This window comes from Ostrea edulis, chromosome 10, assembly GCF_947568905.1.
Source record: "Ostrea edulis chromosome 10, xbOstEdul1.1, whole genome shotgun sequence".
NCBI classification, from domain to species: Eukaryota; Metazoa; Mollusca; class Bivalvia; order Ostreida; family Ostreidae; genus Ostrea; species Ostrea edulis.
Window position 1 is genome coordinate 16,095,950 of NC_079173.1, and position 21,951 is coordinate 16,117,900.

General features: G+C 36.3%; 1 protein-coding gene across 1 annotated transcript; it reads right to left on the bottom strand.

Annotated features, from left to right (window-relative positions):
* Nucleotides 1–6,133: 6,133 nt before the first annotated feature.
* Nucleotides 6,134–15,566, bottom strand: LOC130051005 (uncharacterized). Its single transcript, XM_056152122.1, has 2 exons — nt 15,459–15,566; nt 6,134–8,829 (listed from the first exon to the last, which is right to left on the bottom strand). Exon 2 carries the CDS (start codon nt 8,823–8,825, stop codon nt 6,864–6,866), a length of 1,962 nt encoding a protein of 653 aa, XP_056008097.1. The 5' UTR covers nt 8,826–8,829; nt 15,459–15,566; the 3' UTR covers nt 6,134–6,863.
* Nucleotides 15,567–21,951: the final 6,385 nt, after the last annotated feature.

The following is a 21,951-nucleotide window of genomic DNA, read 5'->3' on the forward strand; positions in this document are numbered from 1 at the left end:
GGGAAATGCCCTACATTTGAGTTGAGATTATGGAAATTGCTATATTTGAGAGGATATTGTACAGATCCGTATCGCTTTTTAAATTTACCATATCAATGTCGACATATCAAGCCCAAACTGCAAATGTTTTGAGTGCAACTTTCACTGACCCGTGCCGAGGTGATAAACAACTAAAAGTCTAGGGGATAAAAATAACTCTACGTCACTTGTATGACGACGTAATAGTTAAGCGAAGGATTTCCCACGTGATACGATGGTTGTTTATGTATCAATTGACGAACGATTTTTACTAAAAATATGCGCGACGCTTTGAACATTTTTACTTTAATTTGAATATGCTGTTATTACTTGTTATTTTAAATACTCGGGGCACCCTAACCCCGCTGTGAAACGTGATGATTTCAGCTTCTTCATCGCCAACTTCCCTTATTTATGTAGCAATATTCCATTATCACCTGCATATGGTGTTTATATCTCTCAACTAATTCGATACACAAGAGCTTGTTCTACGTATGATCAGTTTTTAAATCGAGGCAGGCTACTGACAAACAAGTTGCTGTTACAGGGGTTTCAACGGTCTCCTTATACGGCTCACGGCGGGTGTGACCGGTCGACAGGGAATGATTACTACTTCTAGGTACCTTATCCCACCTCTGGTATATCCAGGGGTCCGTGTTTGCGCAACTCTCTATATTGATATCTTAAAAGGAGTTATGAGATTGATCACTGTTCGTTATCTTCACCTTTCTACTTCACATGACGAATGACTCATACAATAATCAATGACTGTTGAAATATTATTCAAATGAAGGGTTTTTCATGTATGAGGTTTATGCTAAGTTGATCTTGAGTGAATTTTGTCTGAAATCCATCTGCATATTACTGTGATATATCATCAATACCAGTTCCAAAACCGTTGAAACAGGACTGTTGCTTCGATTGCACGTCCAGGAACAGTTTCAAACATTAAGAGGTAAGTTTCAACAGGTTCAAAAACAAATTTCGTATGGAAAATATTTCCTCTTTTTTGGCGTCGCAAATTTCACAAGATAGGTATCGACTATATTTAACAGATATACTCTGGAACACCCCCCCCCCCCCCCCTTGTTTTGATGAAAGGTGAAGATCTATAACCAACAGTGATCAATCTCATAATTCCTATAAGCAATACAAAATAGGCAAACACGGACCCCTGGACAAACCAGAGGTGGGATCAGGTGCCTAGAAGGAGTAAGCATCCCCTGTCGACCGGTCACACCCGCTGTGAGCCCTATATCCTGATCAGGTAAACGGATTTATCCGTAGTCAAAATCAATGTGCAAAGAACGGCCCAACAATCGGTATGAAACTCGTCAGACAGCATTTGACCCAATGATAAGTTGTATTGATCGTTGAAAAATTGATAAATAATAGTTGATATAAGAAACTAAAAACTGCGCTAAGTCCTCTAATGAAAGGTGTAGATAACGAACAGTGATCAATCTCATAAAACTCTTACAAGCAATACAAAATATATAGCTGGGCAAACACGGACCCCTGGACACCCAGAGGTGGGATCAGCTGCCTAGGAGGAGTAAGCATCCCCTGTCGACCGGTCACACCCGCCGTGAGCCCTATATCCTGATCAGGTAAACGGAGTTATCCGTAGTCAAAATCAGTGTGCCAACAATGGCCTAACAATCGGTATGAAACACGTTATACAGCATTTGACCCAATGATAGGTTGTATTGACGAACTAGATCGTTATAACGCTCATAGAATTTGCGAAATGCTGACTTCAATCGAAACTGTTGTAACTCCTGTACCATCAACTTGTTTGTCAGTAGCTTACCTCGATTTAAAAACTTACTATACGCAGAACAAGCTCTTGCATATCGAATCAGTTGAGATATATAAACACTATATGTAGGTGATAATGGAATATTGCTACATACATATAGGAAGTTGACGATGGAGAAGCTGAAGTGACGTGAAGTTTGTCATACAGTTGAGTTGTCAGTTTGCCGTTAATGTCTACTTTCAATGCAAGGTCAAGATAACGAACAATGATCGATCTCATAACTCTTATAAGCAATACAAAATAGGTAGTTGGGCAAACACGGACCCCTAGACACACCAGAGGTGGGATCAGGTGCCTAGGAGGAGTAAGCATCCCCTGTTGACCGGTCACACCCGCCGTGAGCCCTATATCCTGATCAGGTAAACGGAGTTATCCGCAGTCAAAATCAGTGTGCCAAGAACGGCTTAACAATCGGTATGAAACACGTCAGACAGCATTTGATCCAATGCGAGGTTGTATTGACGAACTAGATCGTTATAACGACCATAGAATTTGCGAAATAAAATATCTAAGTATGAAGCAGAAGTGATATTTTGTTATGTTTGTTAAGTCGTTCATATGAATTACAGACACATTAATCGCCGGGTATCACCGCCTCTTTACATGATCGTCTCTCTGGGATTTCTCTGAACAAACTTATACCACGTGGAAGTTTTTTCCGCTCATTCACAAAATCCATGCTGTGCACAAAATTGCTTTCTAAAACATCGACTACAGTTTCATGTGCATCAAATGCAGATGTCAATCGTTGAGTATTTGTTTGTAAATTGCCGTAGATATGTGGATACTTAGATTTCTTATAGGGTGGAATCACAATGGCGAATAAAGACTTTTGTGTTTAATCGAGGCCGGCTACTGACAAATAAGTTGATGCCATAGAGGTTTCAACAGTCTCGTTTAAAGTCAGCATGTACAAATTTTATGGTCGTTATAATAATCAAGTATGACAGTACAACCTATCATTGGGTCAAATTCTGTCTGATATGTTTCAAACCGATTGTCATGCTCTTGGGACTCTGATCTTGACTACCTATTACTCCGTTTACCAAATGGAGATAATAAGTCTCACGACGGCTGTGACCGGTCGATATGGATGCTGAGTCCTCCTAGGCACCTGATCTGCCCAACTCTTTATTTTGTATTCATCATAGGGGTTATGAGATCGATCGCTGTTCGTTATCTTCACCTTTCATTGAAACCTTCTTAAAGAATTTTTCTATGAATTCCTATGTTAGCTAACCTCTAGTTCCCTCTTGTGACCTTAGCCTGGGAGTCCTGCTGATAGCAGACTTGACTATGATGTATTTGATGCATTATTCGTTAGATTGTAACGTTGTAATTCTTTAAAAGAAGATTATTATAGAATTTCCCCATCTATATAAATGAAGATTTGAACCCCTACTCTAATTTACGTTTTGCAAAAAATCCTAGGTACTACGATCTGGCAGGTACCGCAAGTTGTAATGGAGAAATGTATTATCCAAGTTTAAGGTGCTGTTAGCTGCAAACACCTGTCTAGTCACCGTTAGAATGGATTTCAGTTAAGATTTATCGGTCACCTACAAAGATAGAACATTTGTATTCAGTTTTTAAGATTTAGATTATATTTAGAAATAATGGCTATCCTATAACCTACACGATAACAAAGTATCTCTTCTCACACAGGGTGATTACTCAACTCATACAATACGGTTACATGAATCCTTTTAAACTTCAGTGGACAAAGTGCAGGAAAGTGAAAGTGAGTGTTGTTAAGGTCGTTCGTACACTTAAATGTTATTTAATGGCTCATTTAAGCACCTCATATGAAGCATAATTTCCCCACCGAAAGGAGGGGGTGATACAATCTTTCAATTATTCTTCATGAATTCCTTTTAAGATTTTTTCTGGGAATAAAAAAAGGCGTTTAGTTCGCAAAAAAGTGATTTCAGATTGCAAATATTGCTTTGATTTGATGCATGATGCAATATATAAATATCTATAAAACCTGCGGAAAAGACTCATGTAAATGCTCCATTTTGTTTAAAAAATAAGAAATCATCAAGCAGTGTTTTTTAGAATATTTTTTTGACATGCACGGCTTCATTCATCAAGAAACATGTCAATTGAAAACAAGATACACTAAACATATATATTTTAAAAAGAAATTGAAATGAAGTCACCAAATTTCAGAAATATTACTATCTTTTTTAAATTTCTATCAAACAGTAGAAAAAAATACCGATCCCGATCATAATTGATAGAAATTACGAAAATAATTATGTTGTTAATTAAAGGTGAAAATAGCGAACAGTGATCAATCTCATAACTCCTTTAAGCAATACAAAATAGAGTTGGGCAAACACGGACCCCTGGATGTACCAAGGTGGAATCAAGTGCTTAGGAGGAGTAAGCATTCCCTGTTGACAGGTAACACCCGCCATGAGCCCCATGTCTTGATACGGTAAACAGAGTAATCCGCAGTCAAAATCAATGTGATAAGAACGGCCTAACAATCGGTATGAAACACGTCAGACAGCATTTGACCCAACCATATGTTGTATTGGCAAACTAGATCGTTATAACGACCATAGAATTTGCGAAACGCTTACTTTAAACGAGATTGTTGACACCCCTGCACCAGTGAGTAGCCTGACTCGATTTAAAACCTGGTCATACCCAGGGGGTGGTTTTAATCAGACTGCAAATCAGTTGAGAAACATAAACACAACTAGTTTTCAGATCGAGGCAGGCTACTGACAAACACGTTGATGATACAGGGGGTTTCAACTGCCTCGTTTAAAATAGGCATAACGCACATTCTATAGTCGTTATAATGATTTAATTTACCAATATAACCTTCATTGTATCATTGGGTGGAATGGATAAACACGAATAATTTAAATGAATATATATAGGGTCTTGACGCTAGGCTTGATCCAAAATAGTCATATAATGTTAATTTAAAATGCTCATATTGTGTAAAGTCTCTCTTCAGTGTAAACACTCTTGGGGTCTTTGTGCCAATACATTTACAGGTGTGTGGTTGTAGAGAAGGTTTGAAAACTGGTCAACGTTTGGCAGGTTTTGCCATACTCTAAGGCCCCCAGGAGTCCCGAAAGTTCCAATTTATATTTTCCTTGTCCCAAAGATGCTTCATACAAAATTTGAAGAAAAAAATTGGAATCATATTAACAAGAAGACGTTAAAATGCTTAATTGTTAATTCACGACGGATAACGGTGGTCACTGGTCAAAGGACACCTGAGTTTACATGGTATCAAAACAAATACTGCTCAAAATGTTTCAAGATTTGCACAGTGATTTTGACTACGGAAAACCCCGTTTACCTGGTCCCGATATAGAGTTCACGGCGGGGGTGACCGGTCAACTGGGGATGTTTACTCCTCCTAGGCACATGTTCCCGCTTCTGGTATATCCAGGGGTCCGTGTTTGCCCAACTCTATTTTGTGTTGCGTATAGGAGTTATCACTATTTGTTATCTTCGCCTTTCACTTGTGTAATCTCTTTAAAGCCTTTAATTACTCCTTAACTTGCAAAATGTCATCTCTTGAATTGTTAATCTTTTGATTGCATATCATGATATGTATCAATCGGATCACGTGCTCGTCTTTTTCCGTAACCGGTAAGAAGTCTCGGACGTGGATCGGCGCAATAATTGCATCAAATCGATGCATTTCTTCGCCGGAAGCGCTCCTGTGGATGAGTAGTTAAAAGGCCAGAACTGAATCCCTGTATAATGTGTTATTTATATTTTCGCCACAGATTTAATTTTGGTATCATTAACGTTTTATTCACTCTAATACATAAACATGTAAGTGGAAAATTATAGTGTTAGAATACCTAAGATATGTATGATATCTTAGATGCATTTGCAAACTCGCGTTTCATATTGTAACGTACGACAGTGACGTCATAGTTGCATCTGTGTACACATGGCAACAGACTGGTGGCATCGATCCACATACGAGGTTCATTTGCGGTTACGGAAATAGCCGAGTAGTTTCGATTGGATATGTATTTGTCCATCTCCCACAAATCGAAAATCACGTCAGTTCCTGAATTAATCAAATCCTGCAAATCATTTTGATCGATATTTCATTCCTTGAATTGTTCAACTCTTACAAATCTTATTAATGCTTCATCTCTTGAAATTTTCATATTTTGTAAACATCTTTAATCTATTTTCCCTGATAATCAGCACCTGTTTCACCTCTAGAATATTAATTATTGTAAAAGTTTATCCTGGGCACATGCGTTAATCCTTCTTATTCATTAATTAGAAACACAATAATGTCTCACTACTCTCTCACTTTTTATTTTGTCTCAAATTGAAACACTGTACATTATCATAGCAGACACCACAAACTGAACAATTGTTTTAATCTACTAAATTGCTATAAACAAATTACACAGGACGTTCAAATGTCAAATCAAAAACTTCTTTGAAATGCTACTTCCCAGAGGGCCAAACGTTTTTTCCACGTGTCTTTTTTTAACTTCATTTTAAAGCTGTGTTACTAAACATGATAACAAGTTCAGCACAACATCGCTTTGAACAGTCAATGCCAGTACGTAGCAGATAATGCAACTCAAATAACCTACAACAATGTCATTGCGTAACAGGTAATACAACTGAAATAACCCAGAACAATGTCATTACGTATTTTCCGATTTAAACATTTGGATGTTAGTAAGCACTTAGAGCAAGGGGAAATTAATAAATAACACATATTTCCAAGTGATTAGATATTTCTATTTCGAATTTACCGTATTTAATTGAATTATGGTTATCACCTGGGAAACGCCAATTACCATTCCATGCTCGGTCCAACGGTCCAACTATATATATATATATATATATATATATATATATATATATATTAAGAATAATCTATTTGTTTAAAATAGGATTGATGATTTATGGTTTTACGGCGTTTTGGCATCATGTCAGCCATTTTACGACTGTGGAAAATAATGAAGTGGCGTTTGCCTTTGAACCATTACAAACATGTTCATGTACATCAATGAGCTCCTCCACAGTAACAGAAAGGTTTGGCAAATTTGTCCTGAATGCAAAACGATTGGTTGCCATATTTGTTCACTCGATTCACTCTACCAATGACGTCATACGATCCTTTATTGTTTGATCTAACTGTTGCTTCAAAGCTTGCACGTCCAGGAACAGTTTCAAACATGCATAGGTAAGTTTCCTCTTCCGGGTCGGGTTCAAAAATCAATTTTCGTATGGAAAATTTCTCCTGATCTTTTCGGCGTCGTAAATTTGATTTCACAAGATAAGTGTTCACTATCTTTAACAGATGTAATCTTGAACATTTACTCCCATGTTTAGATAAACCATGATTTATATAGGAAACTAAAAACTGCGCTAAATCCTCTGATGTTTTGTTATGTTTGTTAAGTCGTTCGTATGAATTACAGACACAGTAATCGCCGGGTATCTCCGCCTCTTTACATGATCGTCTCTCTGGAATTTTTCTAAACAAACTTATACCACGTGGAAGTTTCTTTCGCTCATTGACCGAATCCATGCTGCGCACAAAATTGCTTTCTAAAACATCGACTAAAGTTTCATGCGCATCAAATGCAGATGTCAATCGTTGAGTATTTGTTTGTAAATTGTCGTGGATGTGTGGATACTTAGATTTCATAGAGGGTGGAATCACAATGGCGAATAAAGGCATACGATTCTCTGTTCGTCCTGCTAGTGTGTTTTTGATAGCCTTTTGCATTATTCCGTGATCACTCATCAATATCAATATAGAATTAGTTAACCTCCCCGTTTCTTTCAACCATTCGAAAAACAACATGATATCTCTGTCGGCTAACTGTACAAGATTGTCGAATTCATGAGTAAGTTCATTTAGCCAGCTCAAAGCAAACTTTCTTTTATTACCGTACATTTCTATAAATTGTTTGTAATAATTCATTAACATTTTATGTTTAGGTGTGTTTCCAACACACAAAGCGGATCTGTACCAAAGGTGTATATTGTAGTTTTCTAATGTAAGAAGGTCTTGGTTAGTATTCGGCAGACCTAATTTATCCATTGCCAGATAGAAAGGTCTCATGTAGTGTAAACAGGGTTGTTCCTTAAAGCCTTTCCAGTATGTAAATGTCCCCATTCCTGGTAGATCTTCAGCAAAGAGAGAGGCGTAACCACAGTTACTAAAATTTTTCCAAATGAACGGATACGGGTCTAAAATCTCTGTATACGGGGGTAACTCGTTTGAATAAGATACTTTACCTGTTAGAAAACTAATCAAATTCGGAAATGTGTTTACTCCGACTTTCGTATACCCTTTCATGATATATCCTCCCAGATTTTGCTCCAGGTAGCGAAGTGTTAACGGAATGGTTCTTTCAGCAGCTAATCTAGACAAAGAATCTAGCCCAAATACGTACACATTTAAATGCTCCTTCGATTCATTAAGAAATTGTGATTGTTGCATTCGGGATTTGTAATCAATGGTATGGTGTAATTTTTTATATACTACAGTTTTCCTCTTATTCTTACACTTCACAAGAAAAAAATCAGCATTAACATACACGGAGTTTGAAAAATGCACTTCCGCTTCCATTTCGATGTCGTAATCACCAGAACGTTTTACTATGGAGTAGGTACATGACACGTTTTTATGTCCAGACTTAAATACAGCGGTGTCGTTTACTCTCAGGAATCCAATAGAATCAATAAATACAAAATCTGACGATTTCTCACACTGAATTGGCTTGAGATGATATAAAAATTTTGCAATGGATTTCTCGTGTGTATTCAAGTTTGGTATTTCGCATTTCTTGTCTGTGTTTTCATTAATGAAGATATAGTCCACCTCTTCGTTAAAGGTCCTGTGTATCCATGACAACATCCATAATGAAGTGAGAAAGACTATTATGAATTTTAAGCGTCTTTTGTGCTTTACCCAACATCGTTTGATTTTCCGTACAATTGTCGAAAGTGCCATATTCCTAAAAAAATAAATAAATAACTTACTAAAAACAAGATATATTTTCATATAATTAAATAGTTGATGATATTGCTGAAAGGAAGTACTGATCGTATCATTATTGTGATATCTATAAACACTAAAACATTTAGTTCATAAGCTCAAGCAATCCTTTGTGATCAGTGTTTGTCTGGCGTCCATCTGTTAGCGTTTTACAAATAGCATGCCAGCACAAAGCATCGCAGTCCATCCTCTCAGGAATTTTCCAAAGTTGAAATTATTTCTTACATTTACAACCTGCTTTCATTTCTGTGGGATTCTCCAACCCTTAAAATAGAAGTACTATATTTTTAAAGTTTTGCCCGCATTGTTCACACCTGATTAACATTCATGAGGAAATGACTAATATAAAATAATTTGTGGAGATCTTTTTATGAAAGAGGGAAAACAACAGCTTATTTGTGCAATCATTACATGATGTGTGTTTGCAGTTTATGTTTTATCTTAAAAAATCATAGATATATGACTTACGCAAAATCTCCTTGTATGGGATTTCTCACAAGTAAAACGGGATCGGGTTAGACCTCACCCCACCCATGGGAGAAAAATGGGCCTAGCATAGAATTTCATCATAGGAAGGATTAACAAGGACCCATTCTTCCCTTAGGAAAAAGCGCCCCACTATAGAGTAATTAAGAGGAGAAGACGTTCAATCGAGTCGCAGACCAGACAGACGGTATACGTTTTTTTCATACAAATGTCTCGAACCTCAACAGCTTACATAGTCCTTTCTTTTCAGATGATTTGGTTGGGTCAGGAATTTTGAAGAAAAAACCCAAACTTTTTCACATCTCCCATTCGCATTTGTGTAATTAATAGCTTGACAGGAAGGTATAAACGTATTTACAATGTATTCGTAAAATCTACCACATGCATGTCTTTGAAGATCTTCGAATCTCATCAAAACCGGAACAGACGGTGTGACGTGAAAATTATTGATTTTTGTGGTCTTTAATACAAAAGGTTCCACATCATGGCAGCCTCTATAGATAGCGGGAATTTCAATTTTTAACGTTTTCAAATTAGTACTGAAGTTTATCTAGACCGTATATCAACAAAATGGTATGGCAAATCTTAATTATATAATTAATCTTATCATTTATCATGTAAACTGTTTTTGGGTTGCCTTTCCCTTTAAGCTACTGACAAACAAGTTGATGTTAAAGGGGTTTCAACCGACTCGTTTAAAGTCAGCATTTTGCAAATTACGATGGACATTTTAATGATCTAGTTTGCTCACATAACCTCATTACATCATTGAGTCAACGTTGTTCATACCGATTGTTAGGCCGTTCTTGGCACACCGATTTTGACTTGGGTTATTCCGTTTATCTGATCAAGTCATAGAGCACACGGCGGGTTCAACCGGTCGACAGGGGATGCTTAGTCCTCCTAAGCAGCTGATCCCACCTCTGGATCCGTGTTTTCCCAACTCTTTATTTTGTATTCCTTGTGGGAGTGATGAAATTGACCACTGTTCGTTATCTTCGTTATCTGTGCCTTTGGTAACCCAATCAGTGCTTAGAAGCGTAATTATTTTCTTTTACTAAAAAGAATTTTTCAAAAAGAACTTAACTAGTGATCAGTCATTAAAAATTACTTTGTTAAAACTGCTACGATTCTAAACACAGATACTCTAAAGTAAAAATAAAGATGCTGAAGTTGCTTCTTGACAATGTCTACCTTTTGTTTATCAACAATAATCATTTTCATTCATATGTCGATTCCATATGTCCCAGTGAACTAGAAAAGACACCACAGAGTCGTCAACATCTGCTTCGTACTTACATATTTCATTGAACATAGATGTTAACAGCAAACTAACAACTCACCTTTATGATAGACATCCCGTCAGCGTTTTTAATCATTAACTTCCCATATCTATGTAGGAATATTTCATTATTACCTACGTATGGTATTTATATCTCGCAGCTGATTCGTTTTGATAGAGCTTGTTTTTCGTATGATCAGTTTCTAAATCGAAGCAGGCTACAGGGATTCGAACAGTTTGTTTAAAGTCAGCATTTTTCAAAGTCTATTGTCATTATAACGATCTATTTGCCATGGGGTCAATGGCTAGGACATTCCACATCTGGTACATCCAGAAGTCTGTGTTTGCCCACTTCTTAATTTTATATTCGTTATAGCAGTTATAGGATCATATATATGATCATTGTGTTCGTTATCTTCACCTTTTCATTAAAAGCCTGTGAATATTTCTTTAAGGAAGTAATTGAAGGCATGCCAAGTTCAAACACTGCAGGTATGGATGGAATTTCTCTACAATTACTTCAAATGAGTACTGATGCTGTCGCCGATATTTTGTTTTCCATCATGAACTATACAGGAGTGTGAAGTTGTAAATAAATGGAAATCAACTAGATCAACCTCCGAGTGGTTAGAGCATCGTGCTCAAAATCACACGACCTCTCACCTCTGGTCAGCGCGGGTTCGAATCCCGCTCGCGCCGGTATATGAGAAAGTTTCCCAGTTTACTTTCGAAGGTCGGTGGTCTCTTCCCAGGTACATTGTATCTGGATTTTCTCTTCCACCAATAAAAACTGGGTACCACCTTTTAACTGAAAAATTGTTGAATGTGGCGGAAAACAGTAAAAAAAAAAAAAAAAAAAAAAAATCTGGGGATAGTTTCTATATCAAGAATCATACATTTGTATCTATTTTACCTATCATAAGCAAAATAATGGAAGACACGTTTGACGAGTATTTCAATGCAAATAACTTTTAAACAGAGCATCAATAAGCTTTCAGAATGAAACATTCTCGCAAAACTGTTTTATATAATGTCATTGACAAATGGATTGAAAACATTGATAAAGGGAAATTTACAGGTGTACCTTTTATTGATCTAAGCAACGCATTTGTCACTGTTCAAAATGAAATATTGATGCACCGACTTTTATCTTTGGGTATTTGGGAAAAGATTTCAATAGTTTCATTATTATCGCAATGTGTCAAATAGAAAGAGACCACATCAAAGCAAAAATATATTACCACCGGAGTCCTTAAGGGTTCTATATTGGGTCCTCGTTTTTTTTTTTTTTAAATTGTGCAAATGACTACCCAATATGTCTCAAGCACTCTACAGTCAACATCTACCGTATACAGATGATACCACGCAAGATGTTTCTGATGAATCTTTAGATGTGCTAGAAAGAAAGTTAAAGGACGACCCCTACAACCTACGAAATAAATTAATTGATAATAATAAATAATAAAAATTATCGAAATGTCGAACCTTTTGTACAAATATTGGTGGAATTTTCGTAGAAAATGTTAAATGTGCCAAACTTTTAGGTGTTTACATCGATAAGGATTATCTCCCTCATGCATAGCTCTGATCATGGACGAATTTGGCTCCAGTTTTTGGCACTCTGGTTTTCCTTTTAGCTCTTACAAGTTTATTGTTATTTCGAATTTCCAAAATTTCGGCTTCAGAATCACTGAAGAGACATTATTTGTCGAAATGCGTATCTGATGCATCAAAATTGGTACCGTATAATTTTTAGACAGTCCTATCAAACAGACGCCTTAGGTAAACAAGTTAGTAAGAAACTAGACGTTTTGGGGAGAATGGGAATTTTCAGGTCAAAGGAAGCCCTACTGAAAATTTACAATACCATATTTTCTCCTAATTTCCATTATAGTTGTACCGTATGGCATAATGCCAAGAACAAGACATATTGATGGGCTTTCTAGATTCCAGAAGAGAGCAACGATGACTATTTTACATATCAAAGTACCTCATTCAGTGTCAAACTCCTACATATACTAACAAATCTGAGATGGATGCTTTTGACTGATTATTCTACATATCGAAAAATTATGCTTGAGTTTTACATCATATGACACTAGAATATTTGAATGTTTTAGATTAATAAATGAGGTAGATACAAGAAATACAAGAGAGAGAGAGAGAGAGAGAGAGAGAGAGAGAGAGAGATCTATCTTATACTTATCTTGCGTTACAAGAGCAAAAAAAAAATACAATAGTTTTTAAGATCTTTATCATTTCCGGAGCAATTTTATAGAAGGTGAAGATAGCGAACCCTGATTAATGTCATAACTTGTATAAGGAATACAAATTCGAGAGTTCGGCAAACACGGGCTCCTGATTATACGTGAGTTGGGATCAGATGCCTAGATATTACCAGATATTATCAGAAAATACACACCTTGGACATATTTTACATAATCCCACACTTCCCTTTGGCACTCAATAATACTTAGGTTACATAGAAATAAGAACTCTCTCTCTCTCTCTCTCTCTCTCTCTCTCTCTCTCTCTCTGTATATATATATATATATATATATATATATATATATATATATTAAACTATTTTGTATAATTGATTGTATACCGAGAATTTAGCATTTAGAGAGATTTCAGCTCAATTTTTATAAGATATTTCATTGACATACCACAAACCATATAATATGGTGTTCAAGGACTATTATTTCACTATTGGAAATAAAATGTTTATTTTCAATTGATAGCACTAAAACTAATTAAACATGAATAAACATTTTTACATTGACATGCATAAATAATGGAAAATGGTCCGTTTAAATAAAACGGCATTTGATATATGTATAGAAATCTGTAGACTAGCAGCATTTATGTAGAATTTCGGCTTATGTTTTAATAAACAAAACAAACACATAGCCATTTGATTGCTGCAATTAATACACAGAGTAGGTACTGCTCACATTGATATGGGGATCTATGATCAATTATCGGTGGAGATCAATTTAGACCGCAAGTACCTACAGGTAATTATTACCAGAAATAGTCTTGCTGCAATCATCTAATTTTAACTTAAAATTTATAACAGGATACATAAAGAAAACACAGAGGCCTATTATTGGAATTCCCCTTACCTATAAAAACTCTGTTTACGTCCATTGCTTATATCGTTAACAAATTTGTTTTGACGTTTTGGAAAAGTAGAGTAGTAAATATATAATTTTAATTGTGATGTTTTTTAGGAATTTTAAATCTATGGAAACCCCCCAAAATTATTTATCTATTGTAAATTATCATTAACAGTCATGGGTTTAATATTTATTAACTACCGCTTATATTCATGGTGCAACAATACGGCGTATTGATTGTAGTCATTCAATATGTGCATATCTGTTTATAAAATTTTGTACATAAATTTAAATGGGCCACTTTGATTAGCCAAGCACCAATTAGCACCCTGGACAGCACAGGTAAACTATAGAACTTATAGTGGCCACTCGTGTTTTTCACAACTCCAGTCGATAATTTCCCACCTGGCTGGTAGGTCAGTCATTTTTCACATCTGGCCAGTCTTAATCACCCCTCTGGCCGAAATTTTCTAGTCTTCAAATAGTGGCCGGTATTATAAGGGTAAATTACGCATGTTTGTTAACAATTGTACTTTAAAAAGTGGCCGATGTCCGGTTTTCAGGGGTGGCCGGTTTTGTGAGACTTTCTTTGTAAGGAAATGTTAAGGTTTCTGCCGGGACTTTGAAAATCGGCCGATATTCAGGGAGAACCGGTTTTCTGAGGGGCCGGTTTGGAGAAGTTTCACTGTATATATTGTAAACTACTTTGTATAATTGATTGTGCAATTCTGTCTGAATAATAGATATCATCTTTTTATTATTATTAGATTTTCGTGAAAATGCAAAAGTAAGGATTATTATACATGTGTACACATCTTTTTTGATATGAATATGTTTTATCAATGGTAAAATCTGTACAAAATGTTTTGTTGATTTATTTTTATACTTTTCTTAGTATCATCTGTCCCTAATTAAGTGTAAGACGTTTTTATCGGAGGGGAGTGTTTTTCTATTGTAGCCCATTATAGTTAATGACTATATACATATGGCATTGACCTTTCTATTGTAGCCCATTGCTGTTAATGAGTACATTTATATACAGATGTCTTGGAGATTTAAGAGAAACGTTTATGAATAACACATACATTTGACACACATTTCCTGCAAATGAACATAAATTGCCGTATTAAAGTTTTTGTTTTACTTGAGATATCAATTCTTTAAACGAAACTTATTATGACAAACATTAGATGTTTTAGTAACTATAGAATGATGTGCACCCCTTGGCACACAAAATACCGTTTCCCTGATTTTCGAAAAAGACTAGGCTCGCTGGGGGCCGTCAGGGAAACTCAAACACTCATAAACATATTTTGATTATTTAACCGCCGTAAAATGACTGAAATATTGCCAAAACGGCGTAAAACCATAATCAATCAATCAATAGAATGATGCGCTATAAGCGTTAAAATAGGTACAATCCAGGAACAAGGGGGTCTATCCTAGGACGTTTTATCCGCTAAGAGGGGAACTCTATACCGCCTTTGTACACTGGGGTCTCTCGAATATCACATTAAAACCTGGATAGACGTTGGCACGATAAAACACAAAGGCATTTATTTCTACCGTTCTGAGCACTATGCATTGATCAAAATTTGTTGCACTTCTTCTAAACCTGGGGACATTTCTAGATAAGTGGAAAAAAAAATGGAACTTTAGAAAAAATCAATGCTAACTTACAAAAGAAAAATAACTTACGTAGGAACAAGAAGACTTCACAAAACACATGCGATCACTAAGCACGTTTTGATTAGTGCAGGGGAAATTGTGGATATGCAGAGACTTGTTTCCTGTTGATAATGTTCTGTAACAAGAACAGCTCTCGTAATCTTTCGTGGTATGCAGGATATTTTTTATACATTATGAACTCAAGATACCCATTGGCCATATCGCGCACCTTAACTTCAGCATATTTTCATTGTGCATTGTAAAAATGAAATCTAAATTATTCATCTCTTGTTCCTCCATTTTGTACATAGGTGTAAACTGCGCGAGGAAACTTGCATATTTATTTGATAAAGATAGAACTCGAGGAGGGAGACTTCAAATAATAAATTCAGGAACAGTTTGTGGACACAGCTCCGCATAGACCGGATTTTGTTCTAATTTTACAGGATTAGTAGCAATATGTAGTTAATCATACCCCACCGTAATTTCGATTTCACAAATTTTACTGGAGTTGTGGGACTTTGGTGTTTCAACTTATTTGGCAGCGTTGGGGGATATATCGCTACGCGTAGGAATCTTGTTCTATATATTCCTATGCTAGCTCACCTCTATATGGGAGTCCTGCTGATAACAGACTTGACTCAATGATGCATTTTGTTCACTACTTGATGAATTGTACCATTGTACTTTTGTACAACCTTGAGTTCAGGGGTTATTGCTTGAGAATGCTTGGCCATCAAATTGACCACAACCTTGCATTAGTTGACATACTCCGTTTACCTGATCAGGATATAGGTCTCACGGCGGGTGTGACCGGTCGACAAGGGATGCTTATTCCTCCTAGGCACCTGATTCAACCTCTGGTGTGTCCAGGGGTCCGTGTTTGCCCAACTATCTATTTTGTATTGCTTACAGGAGTTATGAGATTGATCACTGCTCGTTATCGTCACCTTTCATACATGTAAATATCCGGATTTGGAACTTATGTACATTTTATTCATTTACTTCCAACCTTTCATTTCAAACTTTTAATTGCATTACACAATATTAGCTCTTATTTACATATATACCGTAAATGTTTAATAATTCTTTGTTAATTATTGAAATGATGTGTTATTGGTCCAGAAAATCCTAGACATTACGACCTAACACTAACCGCAAGTTTAATGGAGAGAATGCATTATCCCAGTTTAAAGCGAGTTACGTGCAAATAGTGAGCTTTGGAATTGACTTAATTTAAGATTCATCGTTTATCTAAAAAGATAGTATATCTGTATTCAGTTTGAAGATTTAGATAATGTTTAGAAATGATGGTCTTAATCATCTTATAACCTACATGTGTTTAGTAAACCAGAAGTGATAAAAGAATTAGATAGGTTACATGAGTAATATGTTTTGGTTCCAGCTGACAAAGCTAGTAACAACATTGTCTTTGTTTGTAAGGCTCATTATTACAACTGTATTTTAAACGAACTTGGCATTAATTCCACTTTTGGTAATCATACTTATACTCCAACTGCCCTTTCAAAAGACGAAATTCTTCAAAGCCATGCTTCAGTTTTAGACACATTTAATATTCCAGTCTATGGGTCGAATGAATATGAGTTACCGTACCTATACTGGATTCCTAAACTACATAAAAACCCTTACAAACAAAGATACATTGCTGGATCCAGTAAGTGCTCTACCAAGCCCCTATCTTTACTCCTCACGAAAATGTTAACAGCTGTGAAGGAGAAACTTCAAACTTACTGTGCGACTACATATGCCAGAAGTGGTGTTAATCAAATGTGGATTCTAAAAAATTCTAAAGAACTTTTAGTAAACTTGAAATCACAGAATTTTTCCCAAATCAATAGCATTAAAACCTATGACTTTTCAACACTATACACGACCATTCCTCACGATAAATTAAAGACTAGACTTTTTGACATCATAGACAGTTGCTTCTTCAACAAAAACGGAAAACAGAAATATTCATATCTAGTGATCAGTCATTCAAAAACTTACTTTGTTAAACACCACTCTGATTTCACGCACAAGTACTCTGAAGTTGAAATAAAAAATATGCTAGAGTTCCTCATTGACAATATCTTCGTGGTCTTTGGTGATCAGGTCTTCCAACAGTCTGTTGGAATTCCCAGGGGCACGAATTGTGCTCCTTTGTTAGCTGACCTGTTTTTATATTCATATGAAGCAGAATTTATTCAAAAACTTCTACGTGAGAAGAAAAAATCTCTCGCTGTGACCTTCAATTCGACTTTTAGATATATCGATGACGTTTTGTCTATTAACAATGATAGCTTTCATTCATATGTCGATTTGATATATCCCTGTGAGCTCGAAATAAAGGACACCACAGAGTCGTCCACTTCTGCTTCATACTTAGATATTTTATTGAAAGTAGACATTAACGGCAAACTAACAACTCAACTGTATGACAAACGGGATGATTTCAGCTACTCCATCGTCAACTTCCCACATTTATGTAGCAATATTCCATTATCACCTGCATATGGTGTTCATGTATCTCAACTGATTCGATATGCAAGAGCTTGTTCTGGGTATAGTCAGTTTTTAAATCGAGGTAAGCTACTGACAAACAAGTTGATGGTACAGGGATTTCAACAGTCTCGATTGAAGTCAGCATTTTGCAAATTCTATGGTCGTTATAACGATCTAGTTCGTCAATACAACCTCGCATTAGGTCAAATGCTGTATGACGTGTTTCATACCGATTGTTAAGCCGTTCTTGGCCCACTGATTTTGACTGCGGATAAATCCGTTTACCTGATCAGGATATGGGGCTCACGGCGGGTGTGACCGGTCAACAGGGGATGCTTACTCCTCCTAGGCACCTGATCCCACCTCTGGTGTGTCCAGGGGTCCGTGTTTGCCCAACTATCTATTTTGTATTGCTTGTAGGAGTTATAAGATTGATCACTGTTCGTTATCTTCACCTTGCATGATAACAATGTCTTTCTTCTTACACAGGGTGATTGCTCAACTCGAACAATGCAGTTACCTAAATCCTCTTACTTAAAGGGAAAGGCATCCCTAATCACATTGTTGCTTTTATGAATAAAGTATTACTTACTGGTATCGTAATTGACAGTCTTTAACAACAGCAATTCTTGCTTAACAATTAAATCAATATTAATCTATCATGCATTTTAAATTACCCGTCGCTAAGAGAGCGGCCATTGATGTTTAATTTATGACGTCACACCGTCTGTTCCGGTTTATTTCATCAGTAGCACTGTAAACATGACAAGTCACGAACAGTTAAGTTTGGAGCCGTGTAGATTTAAGCCCGTTCTTTCGCAAGAAGAAATTAAGAAAAGAAAACGTTCAATCGAGTTGTAGACCAGGTAGATGGTAACGTTTCTTCATACAAATGTCTCGAACCTCAACTCGTTATTACGCAAATGATGGATCCAGTTTACGTAGTCTTTTCTTTTCAAATGAATTGGTTGGGTCAGGAATTTCGAGAGAAAAAAAATCACATCTCCCCTTTGCATTAGTGTAATTAATTGCTTCACAGGAAGACATCAACCCATTTATTCGTAAAATCTACCTCATGCACATCTTTGATGATCTTAGAATATCATCAAAACCGGAACAGACGATGTGACGTCAAAATTATTGATTTTTGTGGTCTTGAATACAAAAGAGTTCCACATCATGGCAGCCTCTATAAATAACGGGAATTTCAATGTTTAACGTTTTCAAATTAGTACTGAAGCTGATCTCGGACGTATATCAACAGAATAGTATGACAAATCTTTATCATATAATTAATCCTATCATTTATCATGCAAATATCTTTTGGGTTGCCTTTCCCTTTAAGATACAGTAAACTAAGTAAAGTAAAAGGGAAAGTATGAGTCATTTTAAACTATTTCCTTATACATGTATTGTGCAGATTTAATCAAGTTGACGATAACAAGCATATCAGTTCCGTTTAACTTTAAGTGCAAAAAGTTCAAATTGATTGTTATCCGACTAATTCTATAATAGCACATATATACTCCCGCATTTATACACCCCTACATTTGTCTCTACTTTACATATACATCCATGCGTTTGTCTCTAGTTTATATATACACCCCTATATTTGTCTCTAATTTGCATATACACCACCGGATTTGTCTCTGATTTACTTAAATACCCCTACAGTTATCTCTAATTTACATATATCTACCCCCATATCTGTCTCTAGTTTACATATACACCCCCGCATTTGTCTCATATTTACATTCTACTAGGCAGATGTACTGTCAATTCGTTGAATATTGTTATGCAGTTTCCACTTACATGTAATAGGAATTTGACCCTTATTGTAAGCTTGTGTACTCTGATAATGCTTATTGTCTTTTCCGTCGTTTCTGAATGGTATTACAATACAGTGTGTTTTGTAAGAGCTGAGAAAAAGTACAATACATGTAGGTGTTTTTTATGCCAAGTACATTAATCGAAGATACTAGATAGTGACAAATAAACAAACGCAATCAAAGAATCTCGTTAAAACAATTATCCTCCTTGAACTTGTTAGTTCCTTCCTCTTCTGTCATAGCAGCACAGATAGACAACAGGTACTGTAGTTTCAGCATTTTTTTTAATGAACGAACAAACTTCTTACAATAGTGGAAAAAATTGGCCGCAAATTTTGTAGAGGACTGGGGAAACATCTGGTATGCCAGAAAGAACATATTGGGCAAACCAGTGTCCTAACTTTTTGTGCCAGTGACAGGTCCTCAGTTTACCAACTGATGGACAGGATATCAGAGACCCCGACCCTCACACCCTGTTTCCTACTTGCTATCTGGTTTGTTATATTTGTTATGACCGACCTGTAGCCTACCCTCCTTTTGGAGGGGGTTTAAATACTGCATGTTATACCGTGAACCCCACATTGGATTTAAAAACATCCATTATAATATATTTTTGTAAATAATTCTAGTGTAAGCTCTGCCAATTAACTTTTTATTGGCGGGTTTTGTACACTGTTACTGCCCTCGTGCTTTGTCAACAGATGGGAGGTGACAACAGGTTGGGTGGACGTCCCTACATACCACAAAGGTCTCCCCAGTGCCCGCCACAGACATTGATATAATGCCCCCCACAAAATTAAGGCTAGGTGAAGAGTTAACAGAAGTGCAAGATGACAGGGGAATTACACGCAAAAATTGAATTAGGATACACATTTTGTTGATATATCCCGAGCTTCTAGTTCATCTAATGTTCTTAGGCCAGCAGAAGAGAATAGCATTCAAGGAAGTGGAGATTGTCCTTACTTAGGGTAAAAAAAATTCAAACGCCCCCTGAATATTATTCAGAAAAACCAGGTCGCATACTTTTGACAGATAAGTCGCATCATGTCTGAAAAGGTTGATTTGACTTGCAGTAATATTCAAATAGTGGTTAATGTAAGCTCCCTTTAATTCAACAACACATTTCCTAATACTTCTATTTATTTTTCTCCTCTTTTTATCAATTTCCCACACAATTTACAGGAGCACCATGCCAGAATAATCTGGGCACGATCGATGACCAGATTAATTTGGTTGTAGGCAACAATGCATTGTATCTCGAAAGGCTAAACTGTATTTCTTTAATGAATTTAAAGGCAGTACATCCTTCCACAGTAAGGTCATTTGATCCCAAGTGGATTAGCATCATGTCTGGGGGAGGGTTGCGTTTAAGCTCCTCGTCAACTAGGCGATAGAGACATGAGGCATAGAGGAAATGTAAACATACCAAACAAACAGGTAATGAATGGACACAAAGTATATATTATGTAAAGTACAATTGTGAGGTTGCTAGTGGAAGGAATACCACAGAAAAGGAATGTCACTTTTTGAATATATATCTCTCAACTGATTCAATATGCAAGAGCTTATTCTGCTTTTGTTCAAACATGTTGATGTTGCAGGGGTTTCAAAAGTCTCGTTTGACTTCAGCAATTCTTATATTCTATAGTCGTTTTAATGATCTAGTTTCCCAATACAACCTGTCTGTCGAATGCTGTCTGACGTGTTTCAAACCAATTCGTAAGCCGTTCTTTGTACACCGATTTTGACTACAGATTACTACGTTTACCTTATCAAGATATAGGGCTCACGGCGGCTGTAACCGGTCGACAGGGGATGCTTATTCTTCCTAGGCACATTATCCCACCTATGGTATATCCAGGGGTCGCAACACAGTTAAGGTGTCCAATGGAATTTTTTACCGAAGATATGCCATTAAGGATTATCTCCCTCACGCATAACTCTTATCCTTAGACGAATTTGACTCCACTTTTTTGGCACTCTGTTTTCCCCTAAAATAGCTTTAAAACTTCATTGTTATTTCAGATTTCAAACATTTCGATTGAACATCACTGAAGAGAATTTGTCGAAATACGCATCTGGTGCATCACAATTGGTACCTTACAAGTTTTACATTGAAATACGTCATTAAGTAGGACGGATGGAACATTTTGGAACTTTACCGATATAGGATCAAAATATGATGTACT

Coding starts and splice junctions, on each gene's coding strand:
- LOC130051005 (XM_056152122.1), bottom strand. CDS start 8,825: ATGGCACTTTCGACAATTGTACGGAAAATCAAACGATGTTGGGTAAAG.